This window comes from Oryctolagus cuniculus, chromosome 12, assembly GCF_964237555.1.
Source record: "Oryctolagus cuniculus chromosome 12, mOryCun1.1, whole genome shotgun sequence".
Taxonomy (NCBI): domain Eukaryota; kingdom Metazoa; phylum Chordata; class Mammalia; order Lagomorpha; family Leporidae; genus Oryctolagus; species Oryctolagus cuniculus.
In genome coordinates, this window is record NC_091443.1 from 37,807,730 (window position 1) to 37,830,483 (window position 22,754).

At 42.0% G+C, this 22,754-nt stretch overlaps 1 protein-coding gene across 13 annotated transcripts in view; it reads right to left on the minus strand.

The window, feature by feature from the left end:
- Positions 1-22,754, minus strand: part of TTC6 (tetratricopeptide repeat domain 6) — a 281,858-nt gene that overhangs the window by 130,248 nt on the left and 128,856 nt on the right. For 11 of the 13 annotated variants that reach the window (XM_051822786.2, XM_051822793.2, XM_070053732.1 and 8 more), the window contains 4 exons: positions 21,071-21,444; positions 8,582-9,038; positions 8,156-8,285; positions 660-832 (listed from right to left, as the gene is read on the minus strand). In XM_051822786.2, the coding sequence (XP_051678746.2) occupies positions 660-832; positions 8,156-8,285; positions 8,582-9,038; positions 21,071-21,444 (1,134 nt within the window). Of the gene's footprint in view, positions 1-659; positions 833-8,155; positions 8,286-8,581; positions 9,039-21,070; positions 21,445-22,754 lie in introns of those variants that run through there. The other 2 variants (XM_051822794.2, XM_051822796.2) reach the window with 2 other exon arrangements.

Sequence of the window (22,754 nt, forward strand, 5' to 3'; positions counted from 1 at the left end):
CCCCTAACTAAATGTAAATTACGTCACCTGTATTTCCTTCACAGCACAAACCATAATTTGTAATTGCTTATTTATGTATGTGTTTATACATCTCTGCATATCTGCCCTTTAAATGATAGCTTCTATGTAAGCAGCAGTGGTTCTTGCACTACCGTGTATGCACTACATTAGTCAGTGCCTTCGTCAGCGTTTGTGAGGGAGTGAATAAATGAATGAATGAACCTAAAAACACAGCTTCTTTGAAAGCAGGTGGGTTTCCTGCAGAAGAGAATCAGCTATTCAAGTGTTTAAAAAAATGGGGAAAATTTTTCTCATTATTTCAATGGAAAAAAACAGTTTTCAATGGTTTAAAAAGCTTCCTTATCACTGTTTCATGGTTTGAGAAGAGAGCTGGAAACAACGAGCCCTCCCTCAGAGTTCCTACAATTGCCCCACCCCAACTCCTTTGTTGTGAATCTATTCATCCCCCAGCAATAATTTAAAAATCACTAATGAAGTATTAATGCCAACATCAATAATGAAACCTTTAGCTTCTAACCTATAAGTTAATTTTATTACATAATATATATGAAAAGATTTTCAAAAACTTGTTATACTCCTAAAATGAGATTATCACTATCAGAAACATAGACGGCAGTGTTATTCGTGACAAGGCTTACTTTAGAAAAGTCATCAATGGCCAACGCTCTGTTTTGTTTTTCATACATCTCTCCCCTCCTGAAATAGATGTCCGCATCTGTGGGTCTGCACTTAATTGCCTGGCTATAGTTTAGAATTGCAAGAGCAGCATCTTTTTGTTTCCTAAAAATTTCTGCTTTCGACTGATACACCTCTAAAGAAGATTAAAAGGTAAAATTTACTGTTACAATCATTTCATTAACTATGAAAATTTTAAAAGATTAATCCCTCTCCCTCTGAAAATACAGTCTTAAAATAATTTTTTTCTCCATTAAACTTTCTTAAGTGCTTCATTTAAATTTTATTCTAACAACACCAAATTTTTTTTCAAAGGCTGGATAACCATTCATTTATTGCTTAAAATACGTACAATCTGAAGTGATAAAAATTACCTTTTACCTTTTTGTATGTCTAAAATGTTTCATAATCTTTTCATGATCAAAGTAAAAAAGTTTTTAAAACACAAAATTGTATAGACTTTTAGCAATCAGAAAGCAACACAACTCAAAAAAACATCTACTAAGCTCGTGTTAGATTCTCTGAGTATGTTTTGGGTACTGGGGATGCAAAGACGAGTATGATACTTTCATATTCCTGGGAAGCTCCATGTCTAGTGGTTTACATTGGTTACAGTACAATACTTGAGGGCAAAGGTACAGATTTCATCCAATCATTAAGTTCTAGGAACACTAAAGCTATAATGCAAAGATCGGTGGTCAAGAAAACATTTGCGAATAATTTTTTAAGTTTATTTAGTTATGTGAAAGTCAGAGTTAGAGAGAGAGGGAGAGACAGAGACCAGGGTTATCTTCCACCCACTACTGGTTCACTCCCCAGATGGCAGCAATTACCAGGACTCAACCAGGCCAAAGTCAGGAGCCAGGAGCTTCACCTGGATCTCCCATGGGGATGGAAGAGGCCAAAACACTTGGGCCATTTTCTGCTGCTTTTCCCAGGCCATTAGCAGGTAGCAGAATCAGAAGTAGAGCAGCTGGGACAGAAACCAGCAGCTCAGAATATTGGCATTGCAGGCAGTGCTGAACTGGCTATGCCACAACACCAGTCCCTGTGAATAAATTATATTTTTTCCACAGAAACATTTTAATTAAGGAATATAAATTTCAAACATTTCATAATAACAGCTTTAGGAACATGATGATTTTTCCGACCATACCCCCCCTTCCACCCACTCTCCCACTCCACTTCCTCATCCCTCTCCTATTCACATTTGCATTTTTTACTGAGATCTATGGTCAATTAACTTTATATATGTATTAGTAACTATATTAAGCAAAGAGTTCAACATAGAGTATGAAAAACAAAAATGTTCCTCAGCAGTTGAGAAAAGGGCTGTTCAAAGTCATTGCTTCTGATAGTGTCAATTTCACTCCCATATATTGCCTTTTAGGTGCTCTATTAGTTATCACAGGTCAGAGAGAACATAAAGTATTTGTCGTTTGGAACTGGCTTATTTCACTAGGTATAATGTTGTCCAGTTTCATCCATTTTGTTACAAATGACCAGATTCCATTTTTTTTACTGCTGTGTAAAATTCCATGTGTACACATCCCATAATTTCTTTATTCAGTCTTAAGTTGATGGGCATTTAGGTTGATTCCATATCTTAGCTACTGTGAATTGTGCTGCAATAAACATGAGGGTATAGATAATTCTTTCATATGCTGATTTCATTTCCCTTGGATAAATTCCAAGGAGTGGCTGGGTCATATGATAGGTCTATCTTCAGATTTCTGAGGTACAGTCTTCCACAGGGGCTGGATCACTTTACATTCCCACCAACAATAGACTAGGGTGCCTTTTTCCCCACATCCTCACCAGCATTTATTGTTTGTTGATTGCTGTATGAAAGCAATTCTAACAGGAGTGAGGTGAAACTTCATTGTGATTTTGATTTGCATTTCCCAGACAGCTGAGAATTTTTCATGTATCTGTTAGCAATTTGTATTTCCTCTTGAAAAATGCCTGTTTAAGTCCTTTGCTCATTTCTTAACTAGGTTGTTTATTTTGCTGTTGTTGAGTTTCTTGATCTCTATATATTCTGGTTGTTAATCATTTATCAGTTGCATAGTTTGCAAATCATTTCTCCCATTCTGCCTGTTGCCTCTTCATTTGCTGAGTATTTCTTTTGCAGTACAGAAGCTTCTCAATTTGATGTAATTCCATCTGTCAATTTTGGCTTTGACTGCTGTGCCTCTGGGGTCTTTTCCAAGAAGTCTTTGCCTATGCCAATGTCTTGCAGGGTTTACCCAATGTTCTCTAATAATTAGATGGTATCATGTCATAGATTTAGTTCTTTTATCCATTTTGAGTGGATTTTTGTGTAAAGTGTAAGGTATGAGTCTTGTTTCATACTTCTGCCATGTCCTTGCTCCAGGAATTGATTTTAGCTCGTTTGTCAAGGATAAGTTGGTTGAAGATGCATGGATTGATTTCTGGTGTTTCTATTCTGTTCCATTGGTCTATCCATCTGTTTTGTACCAGTACCAAGATGTTCTGACTATGACTGTCCTGTGGTATGTCTTGAAATCTGGTATTGTGATGCTTCCAGCTTTGTTTTTGTTGTATAAGATATCTTTAGCAACTCAATGTCTCCTGTGTTCCATGTGAACTTCAGCATAATTTTTTCTATATCTGACAAGAATGTCCTTGGTATTTGGATTGTTAACACATTGAATCTGTAAATTGATTTCAGTAGTATGGACATTGGATGATATTTATTCTTCCAACCCATTCATCTGTTTATCAGAGAAACTGGTCTGTAGCTCTCTTTCTCTGTTGTATCTTTTTTCAGATTTAGGAATTAAGGTGATGCTGGCTTCACGGGAGTTTGGGAGGATTCCCTCCCTTTCAATTGTTTTGAATAGCTTGAGAAGAATTGGAGCTGGTTCTTCTTTAAATGTCTGGTAGAATTCAGCAATGAAGCCATCTGGTCCTAGGCTTTTCATTGTTGGCAGCGTCTTTATTACTGATTCAATTTATGTCTTGGTTATGGGTATGTTTAGGTTTTCTGTGTCTTCATGGTTCAATTTAGGTAGGATGCATGTGTACATTTCTTCTAGGTTTCCCAGTTTGTTGGCATACAGCTCTTTGTAGTAATTACTGATAATTTGTTTTTATTTCTGTGGTGTCTGTTGTTATATTTCTTTTTTCATCTCTAATTTTACTGATTCGGGTGTTTTGTGGTTGTTGTTGTTGGTTTTTTTTTTTTTTTGGTTAGTTGGGCCAATGGTGTGTCAATTTTTTTTCAAAAAAAAAAAAAACTCTTCATTTTGCTGATTTTTTTGCTTCAATTTTGTTGATTTCTGCTCTAATTTTAATTATTTCTTTTCTCCTACTAGTTTTGGGTTTGGTTTGCTGTTGTTTTTCTAGGTCCTTGAAATGCATCCATAGCTCATTTCCAATTTCTTGATGTAGGCACCAATTACTATTCTTCTTAACGCTGCTTTTGCTGTATCCCATAAGTTTTTATATTTTGTATTGTCATCTTCATTTGTTTCCAGAAATCTTTTCTCTTCTGATTCATTCTTTTTTTTTAATGCTTTTTTTTTTTTTGACAGGCAGAGTGGACAGTAAGAGAGAGAGACAGAGAGAAAGGTCTTCCTTTGCCGTTGGTTCACCCTCCAATGGCTGCCGAGGCCAGCGCACCGCGCTGATCCGATGGCAGGAGCCAGGTACTTATCCTGGTCTCCCATGGGGTGCAGGGCTCTCTTCTGATTCATTCTATGACCCACTGTTCACTTAGGAACATGTTTTTCAGTCTCCATGTGTTTGCATATGTTCTAGAGATTCATAAGTTGTTGATTTCCAGCTTCATTCCATTGTGGTCAGAGAAGATGCCTGGCATGATTTCAATTTTTTTTTTTAATTTGCTGAGGCTTGATTTATTGGCCTAGCATCTGGTTAATCACAGAGAAAGTTCCATGAACTAGTGAGAAGAATGTATGTTCTGGGACTGTAGGATGAAATGTTCTGTAGATATCTGTTAGATCCATTTGGTCCATAATGTCAATTAACTCTGTTGTTTCCTTGCTGATTTTCTGTCTGGTTTATTTGTCCATTGTTGAAAGGGGTCATTGAAGTCCCCCATTACTATTGCATTGGAATCTATGTCTGCCCTAAGATCCATTAACATTTCTTTTAAATTGCCAGGCACCCTGTAATTAGGTGCAAATACAATTATGAAAGTCACACCTTCCTGTTGAATTAGTCCCTTAATCATTACATGGTGCCTTTCTTTGTCTCTTTTAGCAGTTTTTGTGTTAAAGTCTATTTTGTCTGATATTAGAATGGCTACACCAGCTCTTTTTTTCAATTCTGTTCACATGGAATATCTTTTTCCATCCTTTCACTTTCAGACTGCAGGTATCTTTTGGTAACGTGTTTCTTGCAAGCACCAAATAGATGGGTTTTCATTCATCCAGTCTGTATGTTTTAACTGGAAAGTTGAGGCCATTTACATTCAAGGTGGCTATTGATAAGTAACAACTTTGCCATGCCATTTTTCCATAAATATTTCTATCGTTTACTTTGGACCTCCTTTTTGCTTTTGCTGGGAGATTTTCTGCCTTCACCATCTTTCATAATGATGACCATGTTTCTGTGTATCTGTGTGTAGCACATCCTCAAGCGTCTTTTATAAAGCTGGATGGATGATCACAAATTCTTTCAATTTCTGTCTGTTAGGAAGGTTTTATTTCACCTTCATTCATAAATAAGAGATTTGCAGAGTACAATATCCTGACAGTTTTTTTCTCTTAAGACTTGGAATCTCGTCATTCTCTCCTAGCTTGTAGGGTTTCTGATGAGAAGTCAGCTGTGAGTCTAATTGGAGATCCTCTGAAAGTAATCTGGCATTTCTCTCCTGCACATTTTAGAATCTTTTCTTTATGTTTTACTGTGGAGAGTTTGACTACAATGTGTCATGGTGAAGATCTTTTCTGGCCATGTCTATCAGGAGTTCTATGTACTTCCTGTACTCAGACATCCCTTTTGTTCTCCAAATTAGGAATATTTTCCGTAATGATTTCACTAAAAAGGTCTTCTAATCCATTCTCTCTTTCCACACCTTCAAGAACTCCTAAAACTCAAATGTTCCATCATTTGATAATATCCATTAATCTCCCACACTGCTGTTTAGTTTTCTAATTTTTCTTTTTGGTCTGACTGTAAAATTTCCAGGGATTCTTCTAACTCAGATATTCTTTCTTATGCTTCACTAAGTCTGTTGTTAATGCTTTCCACTGCTTTTTTATTTGTTCTATTGAATTCTTCACTTCCAAGATTTCATGTTGATTTCTCTTTAAGATCTCAATTTCATGGGAGAAATTTTCTTTCATGTCATATATGGATTTCATTACTTCTGATTACTTTTAAGTAATCCTAAATCAATTTTTTTTGAATTCCATTTCTGGCATTTCTTCAATCTCTTTATCTTCATGTTTGAACATTGAGGTGTTATGTTCTTTTGGTGGGTTCATGTTGTCTTCCTTATTTTTGTTTCTTGAACTGCTGCATTCATTATTTGGCATTTGTAGAGATACTTGTTGGTTTCTTCTTTGTTTTGTTTTGTTTCTTCCCTGTGATGCATTTTATCTTTGGACTATGCCTTGGTGGCTTAGTGGAATGTCTGATTTTTCAGTTAGTACCCAACTTTGTGGTGGGTGTGGCCAGGGAGCTCTGTTCAGTGCTCAGGATGAAGGCAGTATCCAAGGCAACATGAGGTTGGGCATGGTAAATTTTTTTTTATCAGAGAGAAGGTTTGTTCTTCTCTGTTGGCATAGTCTCACGTTTACATCCTCTCCTAAAAGGTGACCCATGCCTGGGCACTAGAGCCTGTAGGTACAATATTCATTCATGCTGCCACAAGAACCACACAAGGATCTGCACCATCCTCAGTGTAAGTCCGAATCCATCAGCAATGACCTTCACCAGGGAATCAGGGAGCCTTGAGCCTGTGGAGCTGCCCACAGTGACTGCCCAAAGTCCCAACCACACTCTTGCCCTCTCACACAGCACAGTGTTTTCATAGTCCCAGTACACAAGCCTCACACAGTCATGAGCACCCAGACCCCTGTTAATTCTACCAGCCAGATTCCAGCATCTCTGCCTGGCTGATTACTGGGCACATGGACATGAGCTGGTGGAGCTGTTACGTATGTCCAAACTAGCACCCACCTGCTCTCAGATTGTTACAGGACACTGGTGCTGGTGGTAGGGGAGAATGAAATGTGCCTCTTCTTTTTCTCTTCTAGTTTGGCAGGTACACAGGGCTCCAAGCCAGACCAGCACCAGGTTCTTACCACAGCTTTATCACTACTGGCTTGGGCTGCTGTAGTCTGGTCTCACCTCATTCTCCAGAGCTGCTGCTGAGGCTCTTGACCTCACCCACGTTGTGTGTGTCCACAGCCTCCACATAGGTCCCCAGTGTCCTCTAATTTATGTGGAATTTCCTCTGCTGTTTTCTCCCTAACTCTTCCCTTTTTTAAAACTATCTTCCCCTAGGCTATAGCAGGAAGCTCCCTCCCTATTCCACCATCTTGGATCTCCCCTGTGAATAATTTTTTTAAAGCTTTATTTTATTTATTTGAAAGACAGGGTTACAGAGAGAGATAGAGACAGAGAGAGAGAGGTCTTCCATCTGATGGTTCACTCCCCAGATGGCCACAATGGCTGGAGCTGCGCTGATCTGAAGCAAGGAGCCAGAAGCTTCCTCCAGGTCTCTCGCATGGGTGCAGGGGCCCAAGGACTTGGGCCATCTTCAACTGCTTTCCCAGGTCATAGCAAAGAGCTGGATCAGAAGTGGAGCAGATGGGACTATAACTGGTGCCCATATGGGATGCTGGCATTTTAGACCAGGGCTTGATTTGAAAGGCAGAGTGACAAAGACAGGAGGAGAGAGTGAGAGCAAGAGCGAGAGCGAGAAAGAGAGGTCTTCCATCTGCTAGTTCACTTCCCAAATGACTGAAACAGCCAGGCTGCTCCTGGCCAAAGCCAGCAGACTGGAATTCCTAGAATCCCATTCCTCTTGGGCAGGGGCACAAATATACTTGTGCCATCTGCTGCTTTTCTTCAGGTACATTAGCAGGGAGCTGCATCAGAAGAAGCAGAGCAGCGGGGATACAAACCAGCACTCTGATATGCTGGCATTCCAGGTAGCAATTTAACACACTGCACCATACAGCAGCCCCTAAAACAAAAATTTTCAATTTCATGGTTTCTTGTAAGATGAGTAGTAAGGAACTAATTTCCTGCAATGAATATCAAGGACATGAACATATCGAATGATGAAGATTATTTTGAAAACAAATATAATAAAATAGGATTATTTGAGCTCTGAATTTACAACATCAAATAACAGCCATTTTCCCAGAACTTATATTTTTTATTTATGTATCCTTATAATACAAATAAATGAAAAAGACATAAAGTAATATAACTATTCCCAGAGAAAACCCACCTGCATTATTTTTATTATATTTGGATATATAATTCAAGTCATCCAATGCTTCATTAATTTTGTCTTGGAAAAGATAAATGAAATGCCGGTGCCAGTAGGCGTTGAGAAACAATGGTTCCAAGGTTATAACCTAGAAAATATATGTATACATTTAATTAAAATTGACATGTTAAAGGAAGATATCCTATCAAAACTTTCAAACACTATCAACCCCAGTGGCTTTGCATACATATTTATAAAATGTTTAAAATAATCTGACAAATAAAAATTTAATGTTTTAAATATTAATTACTAGAAAATGTCAATGATCATATTTTCACAATCCCATATGATATCGCACATTCATTGCCCAAAAATTCCAGTAAAGATTACTATACAATTAATTGTAATGTAATTAGTGAATATTATTTTTTAAAGAAAACTTACTTTCTGTAGATCATTCATGGCACTCTTTAACTTTCCCAGTTTTCTGTAAATAGCTCCACGCCTACAATATGCAAATACAGGAAATGTTTTCTTACTATTTATTTCTTCAGTCAGGATTTGCACTTCGGATTCATAATGTTCAATAACTCCTGGTGGAAGGTCACACTTCAGAGAATCACTTAATTCTAGCTTTTTTGATTCTTTCATTGTTTTGGGCAAGTCTTTCAGAACAGATGTTTCAACAACTTCTTTGGGTTCTTTCCAAAGTTCATACTTAAAGAACATATCAAGTGCCCATGTCCGAGGATCACTATTTTCTGGAATTCCTCCCATACTCTGGACAAAATTATCAAAATTTAAACATGAAGGCAAGCTGGGACTTCGTATTGGACGTTCATATAATGGAAGTCTGATAAAATATTTTTTCTGTCCAGGAAGTGTTCCATGAGATGCGGATCTATATTTAAAGAGGGGATCTTTTAAGTACTGAAATATAATTGTCTTTCTAAACCAACCAATAAACAGTGACACAGAAAATTACTACTTCTCTGTTATGAAAATAAAATTACATGCTAATTTCATGCCATCCAACTCCTCCTTTTCACTCATTAAAAATTTTCATGTGGCATGAAGAATCTCTGTAGAGTTTAAGAAAGCAAAGCCATAGCCTCCCTAGAGAACAGAAATCTGGAATAGCACCCCTTCAGGCTTAACTTCCACCTCCCACCTCACCCTCCGCCAGAGGGTGGAACAAACACATCCTCAAACATTGTAATCCTATCATTTCATAAACATTTACTGAGGGTGTACTACATGAAAGTGCCAAACACTAGGAAAATAAAAGAAACGTTGATGTCCTTCTCTATCATTACTTTCATGCACTCTCTACTCCCCTCCACATTCCAGTGGAAGCCCTCATCATCAACTCTGCCTACAGTACACAAACATCTCAGTTCCCTTTTCCAGTGATATGACACCGTAGAAAGTCCTTCTGTGCCACAGATGTTTGACCTTCACCTCCACACTCATCATCTCTGTCCTTCCTCACTTTGATCTTTGTGCTGGGGACTGATGAGTGTAGACTACAACCATAGGACCTCAACCTGTCTTCTCATCCTGTTTGTCCAATTAGGAACCCCCAAGGAGGGAAGGAGAATGGTAAAGTCGAGTTATTTATTCCTCTGGTTCCCTCATGAATGGTTGCCTCAAACTGGCCTATGGTCTTCAGCAAAGATCACTATTTCTTTCAAAGAAATCCTTTCTAATAAACTCCTTCCTTCAGTTCTAGCCATCAGCCCTTATTTTTGCCTCTCAAACTCAGGAGCAGATAACGGATTGACTATTTCTAGTTCCAGGATATTGCATTATTATTTGTGGTTGCCGTATACATTGACATCTTTATGAATTTCCCCTTTATCATTCCTTCTCATAATTATCCTAAGCTGAGAGTGCTGTTCACTACTGGGACCTTAATGATAAAGTAACTGCCCAGAGGCAGACTCAGGGAAAACACACACACACACACATGCACATTCTAGGAAAACCTCCTTGGCAGTGTGAAATAAAATACAGAAAATCTGTGATATGTGGTAGTATTAAAACTTCTCTGGATGTCACCAGTTTTAGCAGATTATGATGCTTAATTCAAGACATTGGGAAACTGAGCCACTTAGCCACCAGGACAACAATAATGCTTATAAAGACTACACAGTCAGGAGCAAGCCTTCAGCCTAGCAATTAAGACACCCATGTCACACATCAAGGTACCTGGGTTTGATTTCCAGCTTTGGCTCCTGACTTCAACTTCCTGCCAGTGCAGATCCCAGTTGGATCAAGGGATGGCTCAAGGAATTGGATTCCTGCCACCCACATGGAGGAATCAGATTGAGTTCCCAGCTCCTGGGGTTGGCCCATCCCAGCCCAGGCTATTGTAGCCACTGAGTGAATAAACCAGTGGATAAGAATGTGCACATACACACACTGTGTTGTCACTTAGCCACTCCTTTCAGATTAAAAGTGTACCTGCAGTTATCTATGAAATATCCAAACTCCATAATCCCTGTGCACCAAGGTAATGAGGCTACTAGGGAAGGAATAGGAATCTGAAATATGGAATGTTTACAGATGTGGATGAGAGTGAGAATTCTGAATCTCCAAACTCTGCTCATCCTCTCTTGACAAATGAAACTGGCTGAGGGACCCTCTCCCCACATTGGAGAGATTCAGCCCACTCCTGCATAAACTTCTTTCCAAGAACACTCACATACTGATGGGGCCTGATTGAAGCATTCCCCTCCCAGAATAATTCAGCTATGACTCCTGAACCCATTCATGAGGGACCATTAGAGACCCTCAGTCTCCTACATACTCTTCCCCCACAAAGGTGGTCTTGGACCAGCTCTAGCCAGTGTGGCCTTGCTGAAAACTACCTTGGCATACTCTAACTGAATGACCTCAAACTTTAACATGCATCAGAGTCACCTGGAATGTTTGATAAAACTCAGTCTCACCCTCAGAGTCTCTAATTCAACAGACCTGGAGTGGAGTTCAAGTGTTTGCACTTCTAACAACTTCCTAGGTAACACTGCCATGGGGACTTTACTTTGAGAACTACTGCTATAGAGGAATGGGTTCTAAGGTTCATGGATATGAGAACTGATCTGCAATATGGAGAATGCTTAGTCATGCCTTATCCCCTAGAAAAAGGGAGTGAGCACAATACCCTTGAAACAGTCTTGTGGGTGCTGACCCCAAAAACGGGAAAAAAAAAAAAACAATAGTGAAGCAGGAGTGAACGAGTTTGATTCAGTAATCACAGTGGGGACAACAGGATCCTGGAATGGTAAAATCCAGCTAACCCTGCTTTGCCATCATAGAGATGATGAGCACAATTACAGAAACATAACAGCTATAGCAATTTTAACTTGCAAGGATCTGTGGTAACAACCAAATGACTACAGGCCTCGGAGATGAAACACATGGGCAGACCGTTACAGTGTTCTTTGATTTACACAGATGAAAAGCTTCCACGTCTTCTAAGCATGAACCTAACCCACCGTGGTAAGGACTCACATCTTATTCAGCTCTGAGATCTTAACCAGTTCATGGTCCCAAATGCCTCTCACTTGATAGAAAGGCCAGGCCAGGACCTGCTGAGGAAGGATCCTGCCGGGTGCCCTAGGTATATATGTTGAATTTTCCCTGAGAGCTTCCAAAAGCATGAGAAAGGGTAAATACGCAAACCCGGGTGTTATTATATACTGGCTCTAAACTTATGCTGACACACAGGTGCCCAGTGTGGCTGCCACTGAAGACCATCCATCAAACTGGGGAATTATGAAGGTCAAGTGATAGAATCTTGGCCTGAGATCATCTAACAGTGGATCCGGTGAGGCAGGAACCTATTCCTAGTCCCAGAATGTTCAGTGGGAGTTACTAAATTGTTTAATGAATAAATGGTAACCTAAGGGAGACAATGATAGTAGGGGCCAAGTAGAAAGCTCTGCAACTTCCCCTACCCCATCCTATACACCATCCACCAAGAGGGCAAAATGAAAATTAATACTGCATCACTGGAGAAATTATACTTCAGTGGGACTATCAGAGCCCTGAAAGCTGCAGGTTCCTATATCAGATTTCCATTTTACTTTCCTGTTTGGCCAGCACAAAAATCAGACTGCTTGCAGAAAATGACTGTAAAAAGGGGCCAGCATTGTGGTGCAGCAGGTTAAGCTGCCATCCCATATGAGCACTTGTTTCAGCCTTACTTAATTTACTTCAGATCCAGCTCACTGCTAATGTGCCCGGGAAAGCAACAGAAGATGGTCCAAGGGCTTGGGCCCCTGCACCCATGTGGAAGATACAAATGGAGCCCCAGGCTTCTGGCTTTAGCCCGGCACAGTCCTGGCTTTTGCAGTCATTTGTGGAGTGAACCACTGGATGAAAGAGCTCTCTCCTTTCCTCTCTCCTTTCTCTTCCTCTCTCTATCTCTCTGTAACTGTCTTTCAAATAATAAATATTTAAAATAAAAATGACTATAGATTATCATGAATTTAATCATTATAATAATCATAGCTTTTTTTTAAAAAAAAGATTCATCTATTTATGTATTTGAAAGACAGAATGACAGACAAAAAGGGAGAAACAGATTCTCTTTCCTCTTTGGTTCACTCTCCAAATGGCCCCAGTAGGCAAATTTGGGCCAGGACAAAGCAAGGAGCCAGGAACTCCCTGCATGGCAGGGGTCCAAGTATTTGGGCTAGTTTCTTTTTCTTTTTTTTTTTTTTTTTTTTTTTTTTTGACAGGCAGAGTTAGACAGTGAGAGAGAGAGAGACAGAGAGAAAGGTCTTCCTTCTGTTGGTTCACCCCCTAAATGGCTGCTTCGGCTGGAGCACTGCGCCGATCCAAAGCCAGGAGCCAGGTGCTTCTCCTGGTCTCCCATGCAGGGGCAAGGCCCAATGACTTGGGCCATCCTCCACTGCACTCCTGGGCCACAGCAGAGAGCTGGACTGGAAGAGAAGCAACCGGGACAGAATCCTGCGCCCCAACTGGGACTAGAACCGGGGGTACCAGCGCCGCAGGCGGAGGATTAGCCAAGTGAGGCACGGCACCGGCCTAGGCTAGTTTCTAATACCTTCCCAGATGCATTAGCTAGAAGCCTGACAGGAAGCAGAGCAGCTAGGACTCAAACCAGCATACCAATACAGAATGCCAGCGTCACAAGTGGCAGTTTAACCTGCTGTGCCACTATGCTGGCCCTCTGACAATCACAGCGTTAGTTCCAGATGTGCTGGGTATATTTTCTAAAGCAATGAGTACACTTGTGGGCACCTGGTTTGTAGCTGTTAATTTTACACGCTTCCTTTTCCATTCCTGGACTTTGGGGAATTGGGTGAAGTTTATATGCACGTGACAGGGACAACCATATATATCTTTACTGCCCTGCTAGTGCTATGTCAACCTCCCTGCAGTCCAGTCATTTAAACTCTCATCTACACTATGCCACCAAAGCCATGTTATGAAAACTTGCTCCTTTCCTAGCAGAAAAAAAGAAAACAAAAAAGAGAAAGAAGACAAAAACCTGGATCAGGACCCCACAAAAGTCAATAAGAAAAATCCAAGTTAAAAATTTACCAAATCGCTAAAAGACATATATGAGATAGGAAGAAATTATAGGGCTTTAGCACAAGAGGCATAAAAGTATTACTACATATTTTCAGGTTTTTATCTTCCCAGGATTCACAAGTAAGGGGCAAGAAGGAAGCCCTGAGAAAAATCTCTCTTGTGGTGCAAGACTGAAGGAAGGGCATGGCAGCCACTGTGTGTAAGCCAAAAACCTATCCTGGAATCTCCCATTCTGAACAAAAGACTGGAAGCCCCTGAAAAGAGGTGACCGTCATCTCAGTAAACCTCAAAACTCTCCTAGAATCGGCCTTAATTCATTTCTTTCTCACATTTCACATCCAACCCATGAGCAAATCCTGTTGTTTCTACTCACCAGATCTGTTTAGATCCGGCCACTTTTTAATGCTCAATGGCTATCACCCCAGACAAGCAACCACATATCACTGGAATTATTTCAGCAGCCTTCAAACTGGTCTCTACAATCTATCCTTCACAGAGCAACTACAGTGAGCCTTCCAGAACATAAATGGGATAATATCAACTACTTAACTCCCAATGTCTCCTTTTATATTTAAGAATCCAAAGTCCCTTCCTTTGCCTATAAATATCACTATTTGTTTTCAAATTCACAATGATTTCCTCATACTCTTATGAGTAATTTCAAATTTATCACTTATCATGGTCTACAAAGCACTAAATGCTATTATCCCTGCCTACTTCCTCCTCAACCTCACTTCTTACCACTCTGTTCACTTGCTGTTTTCCAGACTCGCTGATTTCTAAGCTATCCCTCAAAAACAACAAGCACTCTCTAACTCAAGGCCTTTCCACTTGAAGATGCCTCTTTTCCAGCTATGTAAATATCTTCTTCCTTTATTCTATTAAGTTCTGTGCTCAAATATCACTACCACATAGAGGCTTCTGACTTCTCTGTCCACAACAGGAACCCCTGTTACACTGCTTTCTTTTCCTTCACAATGTTTACTACATACTGTATTACCCAGTTTGCATTGCAATAGTGAAAGATCTGAGACTGCAAACTTTATGAAGCAACAAATGTGTTGAGCTCACAGTTTTGGAGGTTCAAATCCAAGACTAGGTGGCCACATTGGTTTGGTCTCTGGTGGAGGTGGCAGATGACAGCACTCATAGACGGAGCATTTGTTGAACAAAAAAGTTACATCTCTAACCAGAGCAGAAAGAGAGTGGGTAGAGCCAAACTCAGGCTTGAGGAATTTGGCCACCACCACATGCCATGGATTACCTATTCCACCTTGGCAAGGAGATTTTCCTAGAATCTTGTGTGCATGTGTATTTCCTGAGTCCAGCTGTGGTCTGCCAACACTGGGCTCAGAGACCAGAGAAGAGGGAAACTCCTAGAGAAATGAGGAAGCTGCAAAGTTATTGTAGGCACATGGCATCCTTCCAGGAACTGGCTGAGGAGGGCAGCAGGGAAGCAACAGGGGTAACCTATAGCCAAGGGACTGAGGGAAAGGCATGGGTCTGGGTCTCTAATCAGGTCAAGTGGCCTTCTGCAGGAATTACTCTCAACATCAAGATTTAACCTGATACATAAAAACACATGGAGTCCGCCTCCTCACCATTAACAGATCCAGCCAAGAAAGACTGTGATTAAACATTAGATATAGGGGTGGGCACTGTAGTACAGCAGGTTAAAGCCCCGGCCTGCAGTGCTGGCATCCCATGTGGGCATCAGTTCATGTTCTGGCTGCTCCACTTCTGATCTGGCTCTCTGCTATGGCCTGGAAAAGCAGTGGAAGATGGCTCAAGTGCTTGGGCCCCTGCAACTGTGTGGGAGACCCGGAAGAAGCTCCTGGCTCCTGGCTTTGGATTGGCCCAGCTCCGGCTGTTGTGGCCATTTGGGAAGTGAACCACAGGATGGAAGACCTCCCTCTCTCTCTCTCCCTCTTCCTCTCTGTAACTCTTCCCTTCAAATAAATAAATAAATAAATCTTTTTTTTTTTAAAAAAAGGTATAAACTTGAGTTATTAAGTTTAGTAAAAATTATCTCAAAATATAGTAATAAAATCATCTTTAAAGTGGCTCCATTATTTCAGGCCTAGAAAGCCAATATTGTGGCAAAAAAAATGTCCTACATGAAGGATCTCCATGACTGAGACCCCAGTGGAAGGAAGTGGCCATCAAAGAAGGATGTACTTTTCTCTAAAGGGAGGCAAGAACTTCCACTTTGCCTGTCGCCTTGCCTAAATACTGACAGAGACTGTGGACTCAAAGGCTTCCATAGCCTTGGCAGTTGATGGTAAGAACCTCGAGTGATCACTGACATCAGACATAAGAGTGTTAATTGTTAAATTAGCAATAGGAGTCACTGTGCACCTCCTCCACATGCAGGACCCCTGTCCTAAATGAGTTGTACTATGAGATTTAACTGTAAAACTTGTTCTCAGTTTTTTATATTGTGTGTGTGGGTGTGTGTGTGTGCAAATAGTTGAAATCTTTACTTAGTATAGAGTTGGCTTTCTGTGTACAGTTAATTGAAGGCTGGCGCTGTGGCTCAATAGGCTAATCCTCCGCCTTGCGGCACCGGCACACTGGGTTCTAGTCCCGGTCGGGGCACCGGATTCTGTCCCGGTTGCCCCTCTTCCAGGCCAGCTCTCTGCTGTGGCCATGGAGTGCAGTGGAGGATGGCCCGGGTGCTTGGGCCCTGCACCCCATGGGAGACCAGGAGAAGCACCTGGCTCCTGCCTTTGGATTAGCGCGGTGTGCCAGCCGCAGCACGCTGGCTGCGGCGGCCATTGGAGGGTGAACCAATGGCAAAGGAAGACCTTTCTCTCTGTCTCTCTCTCTCACTCCACTCTGCCTGTCAAAAAAAAAAGTTAATTGAAAATGGATCTTAATGAAGGTGTTCCTTCAGCTAGATGTTCCCCTTAGATGTTCCTGGTGCATGCCGTCTCTCTCCTCCTTTATAGTCCTCCTCTGCCAATCCTAACTCGGCTGCCCACACGCCGAGTACGCTGCTCTCCTCCAATCAGGAGCAAGTCCTGTTTATTGGTTGAACTGGAGGCAGCTGTGCGGAAGCTGTTTACTTCTCTCCCAGCACCATATTGTGGTAGAGCAGATGCATAGAATAAGTCTTAATTCCAGTAACTCAGTCTAGTCCGGTTTGCTCCCCACAGATCCCCCTTTCTTTTTATTTTTGGCGTTGATACGCGCCTGTCTTCGGTGTCCCGCGGCACACACTCTGCTCTACTTGCTAGAGTTGCCACAGGTTCTTACAAGTCCTATCAATCAGGCAAACCGAATCCGGGTCCTCTCTTCGCCATGTTGTGAGGAGGTTTTTAGGCGCTGATACGTGCCTGTGTTCGGTGCCCTGCAGCGCATGCTCTGCTCTGCCTGCAGGGGCTTACAAGCCCTAACAATCAGGCAAACCGAATCCAAGCCTTCTTATTGCCGTATTGTGGGGGAGACTTATTAGTGTTGGTTCGTGCCTATCTTCAGTGACCTGCAGCTCATACTCTGGTCGAGTTGCCTGCTGGTGCTTACCGCCTTAATCAGGCAGACCGAATCCAAGCTCTCTCATTGCTGTGTTGTGGGGAGGCCTTATTGATGTTAATTCGTGCCTGTCTTCGGTGACCTGCGGCGCATAAGCTGCTAGCCGCCCGCAGGTGCTCATCACCTCACTTAATCAGGCAGACCGAATCCAAGCTCTCTCATTGCAGTATTGTAGGGAGGCCTTTCTATTTCTCTATTTCTCTATCTCCGGGCATTCCTATTTCTCCCATTTTACTTCTATCTTCCAGCATTCCTATTTCTCTCATTTCTGCTTCTAAACTTCTGTTTCTCTTATCCCTGCGGCTTCCCGGCGCCTCGCCCCGCCGGCGGGTTCCGCCCCGAGGCTGCTTCTCGGCGCCTCGCCGGCTCTGAGCCGCTTCAGCCCGCGCCTCTCTCATCTACGCAGCTCGGCTTTGCGCGCACACCCCGCGGTTTCGCACTTAACCCTTTCGCGTCTGAACCACGGCCTCGCGCCAGCCCCGCGTTCCCTATCTATTCACGCCCCATGCTCTCTCTGCACGCGGCGGCTTCCGCGAGTCACACAGCGTAGCTTACGTGTCCGCCACTAGCATTCAATCTAAGTTCCCCGGGCTAGCCTGGCGAATTCAACCCAGCTCACGTTTCCGCCCCATGGTTTGGCTTCCCGTCCTTTGCTCCCCGGGCTAATCAGACGGATCCCAACCAGGCTTACGTTTCAGCTTCTGGTTTCAACTTTTCGCCCCTTATTCCCAGGCTAACTTGAGAATCCCAAAGTGGCTTTCGTTTCCGCCTTGGCCTGCCCCCCGCGGCTTCAATTTCCCTAACATTTTTCTCTACCCGGTATGTTTCCCCAAGCTTTCCTCCAACAATACTCCTCCCTCATTTCTCCTGGCCTCTCCCCACAGTCCGCGTCCGAGTCTGTTTGTTCTAGCTTTCACTTTCGCTTTCGACCTTAGAGATTTCTCCCAGCTTCCCCCCGTAGTCCGTATCTGAGTCTATGCCTAGGCTTTCAATAGCTTCTTCCGGCACCTTTTTCGTCCGGCTTTTCCCTAGGCTGTTTGCTAGTCTCTCTCTCCGGTATTTTCCCTAGGCTGTTTGCTAGTCTCTCTCTCCGATATTTTCCCAGTTCTTCCCGTTTCTTCCCTCCTAAGTTTCCTAATCCGTCCTAGGTTTCCTATCCGAGTCACGGCACCATTATGTCACTCCCCCTCTTCGTGGAGGAGCAACACTGAACCCTGCCTAGGCTTCATATCCGAGTCACGGCACCATTATGTCGCTCCCCCTCTTCGTGGAGGAACGACACAGGACCCTGCGCTGTTCTTTCGTCTGCTCGGCCCTCCCCGGGTTTGCTGCTGGTTCTTCCCGGGTTGGCTACTATCCCTTCCACCTCCGTGGAAGGGCAGTTCCCCCTGGCCACATTCCCCACTTCCGCAGGGGAGCGGCACACCGCCGGCCGGCTTTCTCGGGGGCTGCACAGGTGTTCCTTCAGCTAGATGTTCCCTTTAGATGTTCCTGGTGCATGCCGTCTCTCTCCTCCTTTATAGTCCTCCTCTGCCAATCCTAACTCGGCTGCCCACACGCCGAGTACGCTGCTCTCCTCCAATCAGGAGCAAGTCCTACTGTTTATTGGTTGAACTGGAGGCAGCTGTGCGGAAGCTGTTTACTTCTCTCCCAGCGCCATATTGTGGGAGAGCAGATGCATAGAATAAGTCTTAATTCCAGTAACTCAGTCTAGTCCGGTTTGCTCCCCACACCTACCTGAAGTCTTCTAAAGTCAAGCTAACTAAAGAGCTTCCAGGTACTACACTTGTCATAGAGGATACATTAAGAGAAGGACATTACTCACTTTGCTTGGCCTCTGTTCCACCTTCTCACCCATGCTTACACAGCCTTATTCCCATGTTCTCAGAGATCAACACACCAAAAGATAATCAACCTTTTACAGAACCAGCAGGCTTTTAAACCATTTTTCATTCCTTTATCACCAAGAAAGTCCTTACATCTCAAAAGGGCATAAGCTTAATGAATTCTGTGTCATCTGCAGATATCTAAAGAGAAATAAACTCCACAGCTTTTTGGAAACTATTTTGTACACTATTTTGGTTATAAGGAAATTATATCCTCAAAGGCCAGCATTACAGCATAGCGAGTTAAGCTGTTACCTATGACACCAATATCCCCATGTGAGTGTTGGTTTGAGTCCCCATGTTGAGTGTTGGTTTGCTCCACTTCTGATCCAGCTCCCTGGTTGTGGGGAGCAGGGCCTGTCTCCCGCAACATGGCAAAGTAAGTACTGAGACTACCGAGATTAGATTAGACCACTGAGACTATTAAGACTAACTCTATGCATCTGATCTCCCATCATATGGTGCTGAGAGAGAGTAAACAAATCTTACACAGCTGCTTCATTAATTAGCTGATTCCTGACCCAACCCCTTAAAGGGGAGAGAGACAACATGCGCCGTCACCCCCTGAGAGAGTCGGTCGGAGAGCTCGCCGGTGCTGCTCCTCTGTGGAGGCGGGGGAGCGGCAGCAAATCCGGGAAGGGCCGGGGAAAGAAAACAGCATCCGGTATGGGTCCTCCGCGAGCCCGCGGAGGAGCAACACCTGGTAATGCACCTGGGAAATCAGTGAAAGATGGCCCAAGTGCTTGGGTCCCTGCATCCACGTGGGAGAGCTGGATGGAATTCCTGGCTCCTGGATTGGCTTGGCCCAGCCCGAGCCATTATGACTACTTGGGAAGTGAACCACCAGATAGAAGATTTCTCTCTCTCTCTCTCTCTCTCTCTCCCTCCCTCCCTCCCCCTATGTGTGTCTGTCTGTCTCTCTAACTGCCTTTCAATTAAATAAATAAATTTTTTAAAAAAATAAGGAAATTATATCCTGAACACTTAAACATAAACATTCCTGCAATTTCAGGTCCCTATGAATATTCACACATACTAGGTACTATTACCTCCAAGTAAGGAGAAAAATGAGCTATTTTTATGTGCTGACCCTGGATAAAAGCTCACACATCAAAGCAATCTTTTTCTGAAACTAGTGCTCAACGTAATAATTAAATTTTAAAACAGTTAAATGCTAGGAATGTACTCTGATTTTTTGAGTAAGTAGCATTTGTTTAGAGCAGTGGTTGTTTTCAGTGCTAAATCACTTCAAACAACATGCTAGGATTTTTTTTTTTCTTTCCACTGAAAAGTTTCTTTGAGAGATCAAACTGATTTAATCTTAATGCATTTTAATAAATTTAAATCAAGTCTCCCTTTTAATTATTCTTACAGGGGCCAATGCTGTGGTATATCAGGTTAAGCCACTGCCTGCCAGCATCCCATATGGGCACTGGTTTGAATCCTGGCTGTTCCACTTCCCATCAAGCTCCCTGCTAATGTGCCTGGGAAAATAGCAGAAGATGGCCCAAATGCTTGGGCTTCTGCCACCCACATGGGGGACCAAATGAAGCTCCAGCTCCTGGCTTCAGTCTGGCCCAGCTCCAGCCATTGTAGCTGTTAGGGAGTGAATCAAAGGATGGAAGATCTCGGTGTGTGTGTGTGTGTGTGTGTGTGTGTGTGTGTGTGTGTCTCACCCTCTCTCTGTAATTCTGCTTTTGAACTAAAATAAATAAATCTTTTTTTAAAAAATTGTACTTAGAACCATTCACATATTTATTCCATGAAATATCCATATATTTTAAAAATGAGGGACTGTCATTTAGCTAGAGTTCAGCATATTCTTAGTACTGAGTAAAATAATGGTGACTTCCCTGGGTGAAACTATCACATGTAGCCAAAACCACAGCACATTTCTTAAACCAAAGTAATAATAATAATAATGATAATACTGCTTAAACAAGACCTTTGTATTGTTTTCGGAGGCTTGGATAACTCTTCATACACGATTGTGAGTTTATCAGATCTCAATCTTTTCTTCAATTTCATCTTCGTTTTCCTGGGATAGACAATGTAACTGATGCCAGCTTTTCTAGATGCCTCAATGAGAGAGACAGAGAGATCTCTCACAGCATGTTTTTCCTGAATGTTGTCTAAGAGGACATCTATGCTTTCTTTTGCTGGCTTGGATTGCTCGGTTTTACTCTGCTTAGTGAGCAGAAACTCCCACTCTTTTGCTTTCTGGAACATCACCTCTTTTATATTGCTTTGCATGTCATCCTTGATTTCTAATGGAACTGCTGTCTCCTCCTTCCTCAATTCAACAGCAGATTTTACTCTCTTAAAAAGGAACCAAAGAGGTAGAAAATATATAAACTCAATTTAGTGCTATGTATTTAAAATCAATTTAGCTACAATTCTTATTAATGTAGGTTTGGTGTCTTCACTGCAATATTTTAAATCATGTACTCTTAAGATTATTCAAAAGTCAGCTTACAAAGTCAATACAGGATTAGTTAAAGCACAGGACAATTATTTGGTTGGATATGACCAAACAAATTTTGTTAGGTATATAAAAGCAACATTTTGACAACAACACACATAGATCGACATTTACATATAACATTATATATAAGCAACATTCTGATACTTTGTTAGAATTGTAAACAATACTATAAAGTGGATATGTATCAAGTATGATTTTATGTACTTTAAGTAAAAGATAATGTACTCTAGATATTCAAATAACGTATATGCCCTGCTCGGGCTGACTTGCCCCAATTGGTAGAGTTGGAAACATACCAGGGGATTCCAATTCAATCCCATCAAGGTGGCATGTGCCAATGCCATCTCACTACTCCAAGTGATCAATTTCAGTTCACAATTGATCATAATGAAAGGACTAAGAGTCAAAGGGAGCACATAAACAAGTCTAGTATCTGCTAACACCAACCGATAGAATAAATAAAGGGGAGAGTGATCCAACATGGGAAGTGAGATACTCAGCAGACTCATAGAATGGCGGATGTCCTAAATAGCACTCTGGCCTCAGAATCAGCCCTAAAGGCACTCGGATCTGGCTGAAAAGCCCATGAGAGTATTTCAGGCATGGAAAGCCAAGACACTCTGGCAAAAAGATCTCTGTGAGTGAGATCCCAGTGGAAAGAACAGGTCTTCAAAGAGGGAGGTGCCTTTCTCTGAAGGGAGGAGAGAACCTCCACTTTGACTATGACTGTCTAAACAAGATAAGAGTCGGAGAACTCAAGGGGCTTCCATAGCCTTGGAAACGCATAACTGGTGCATAGGGAGATTACTGATGCCATAAACAGGAGTGTCAATTGGTAAAGTCAACAACAGGAGTCACTGTGCACTTACTCCTCATGTAGGATCTCTGTCCTTAATGTGCTGTACACTGAGGCTTAATGCTATAACGAGTACTCAAACAGTATATTTCACTTTGTGTTTCTATGGGGGTGCAAACGACTGAAATCTTTACTTAATGTACACTAAACTGATCTTCTGTAAAAAAAAAAAAAAAGAAAGAAAGAAATTATCAATTCCCAACTTGACTCTCACTGGGATTAAACATGACAATAGGTCTGATCTGATTTCATCATCATTTAAAAAAAATCATCTATTACTTTTCACTT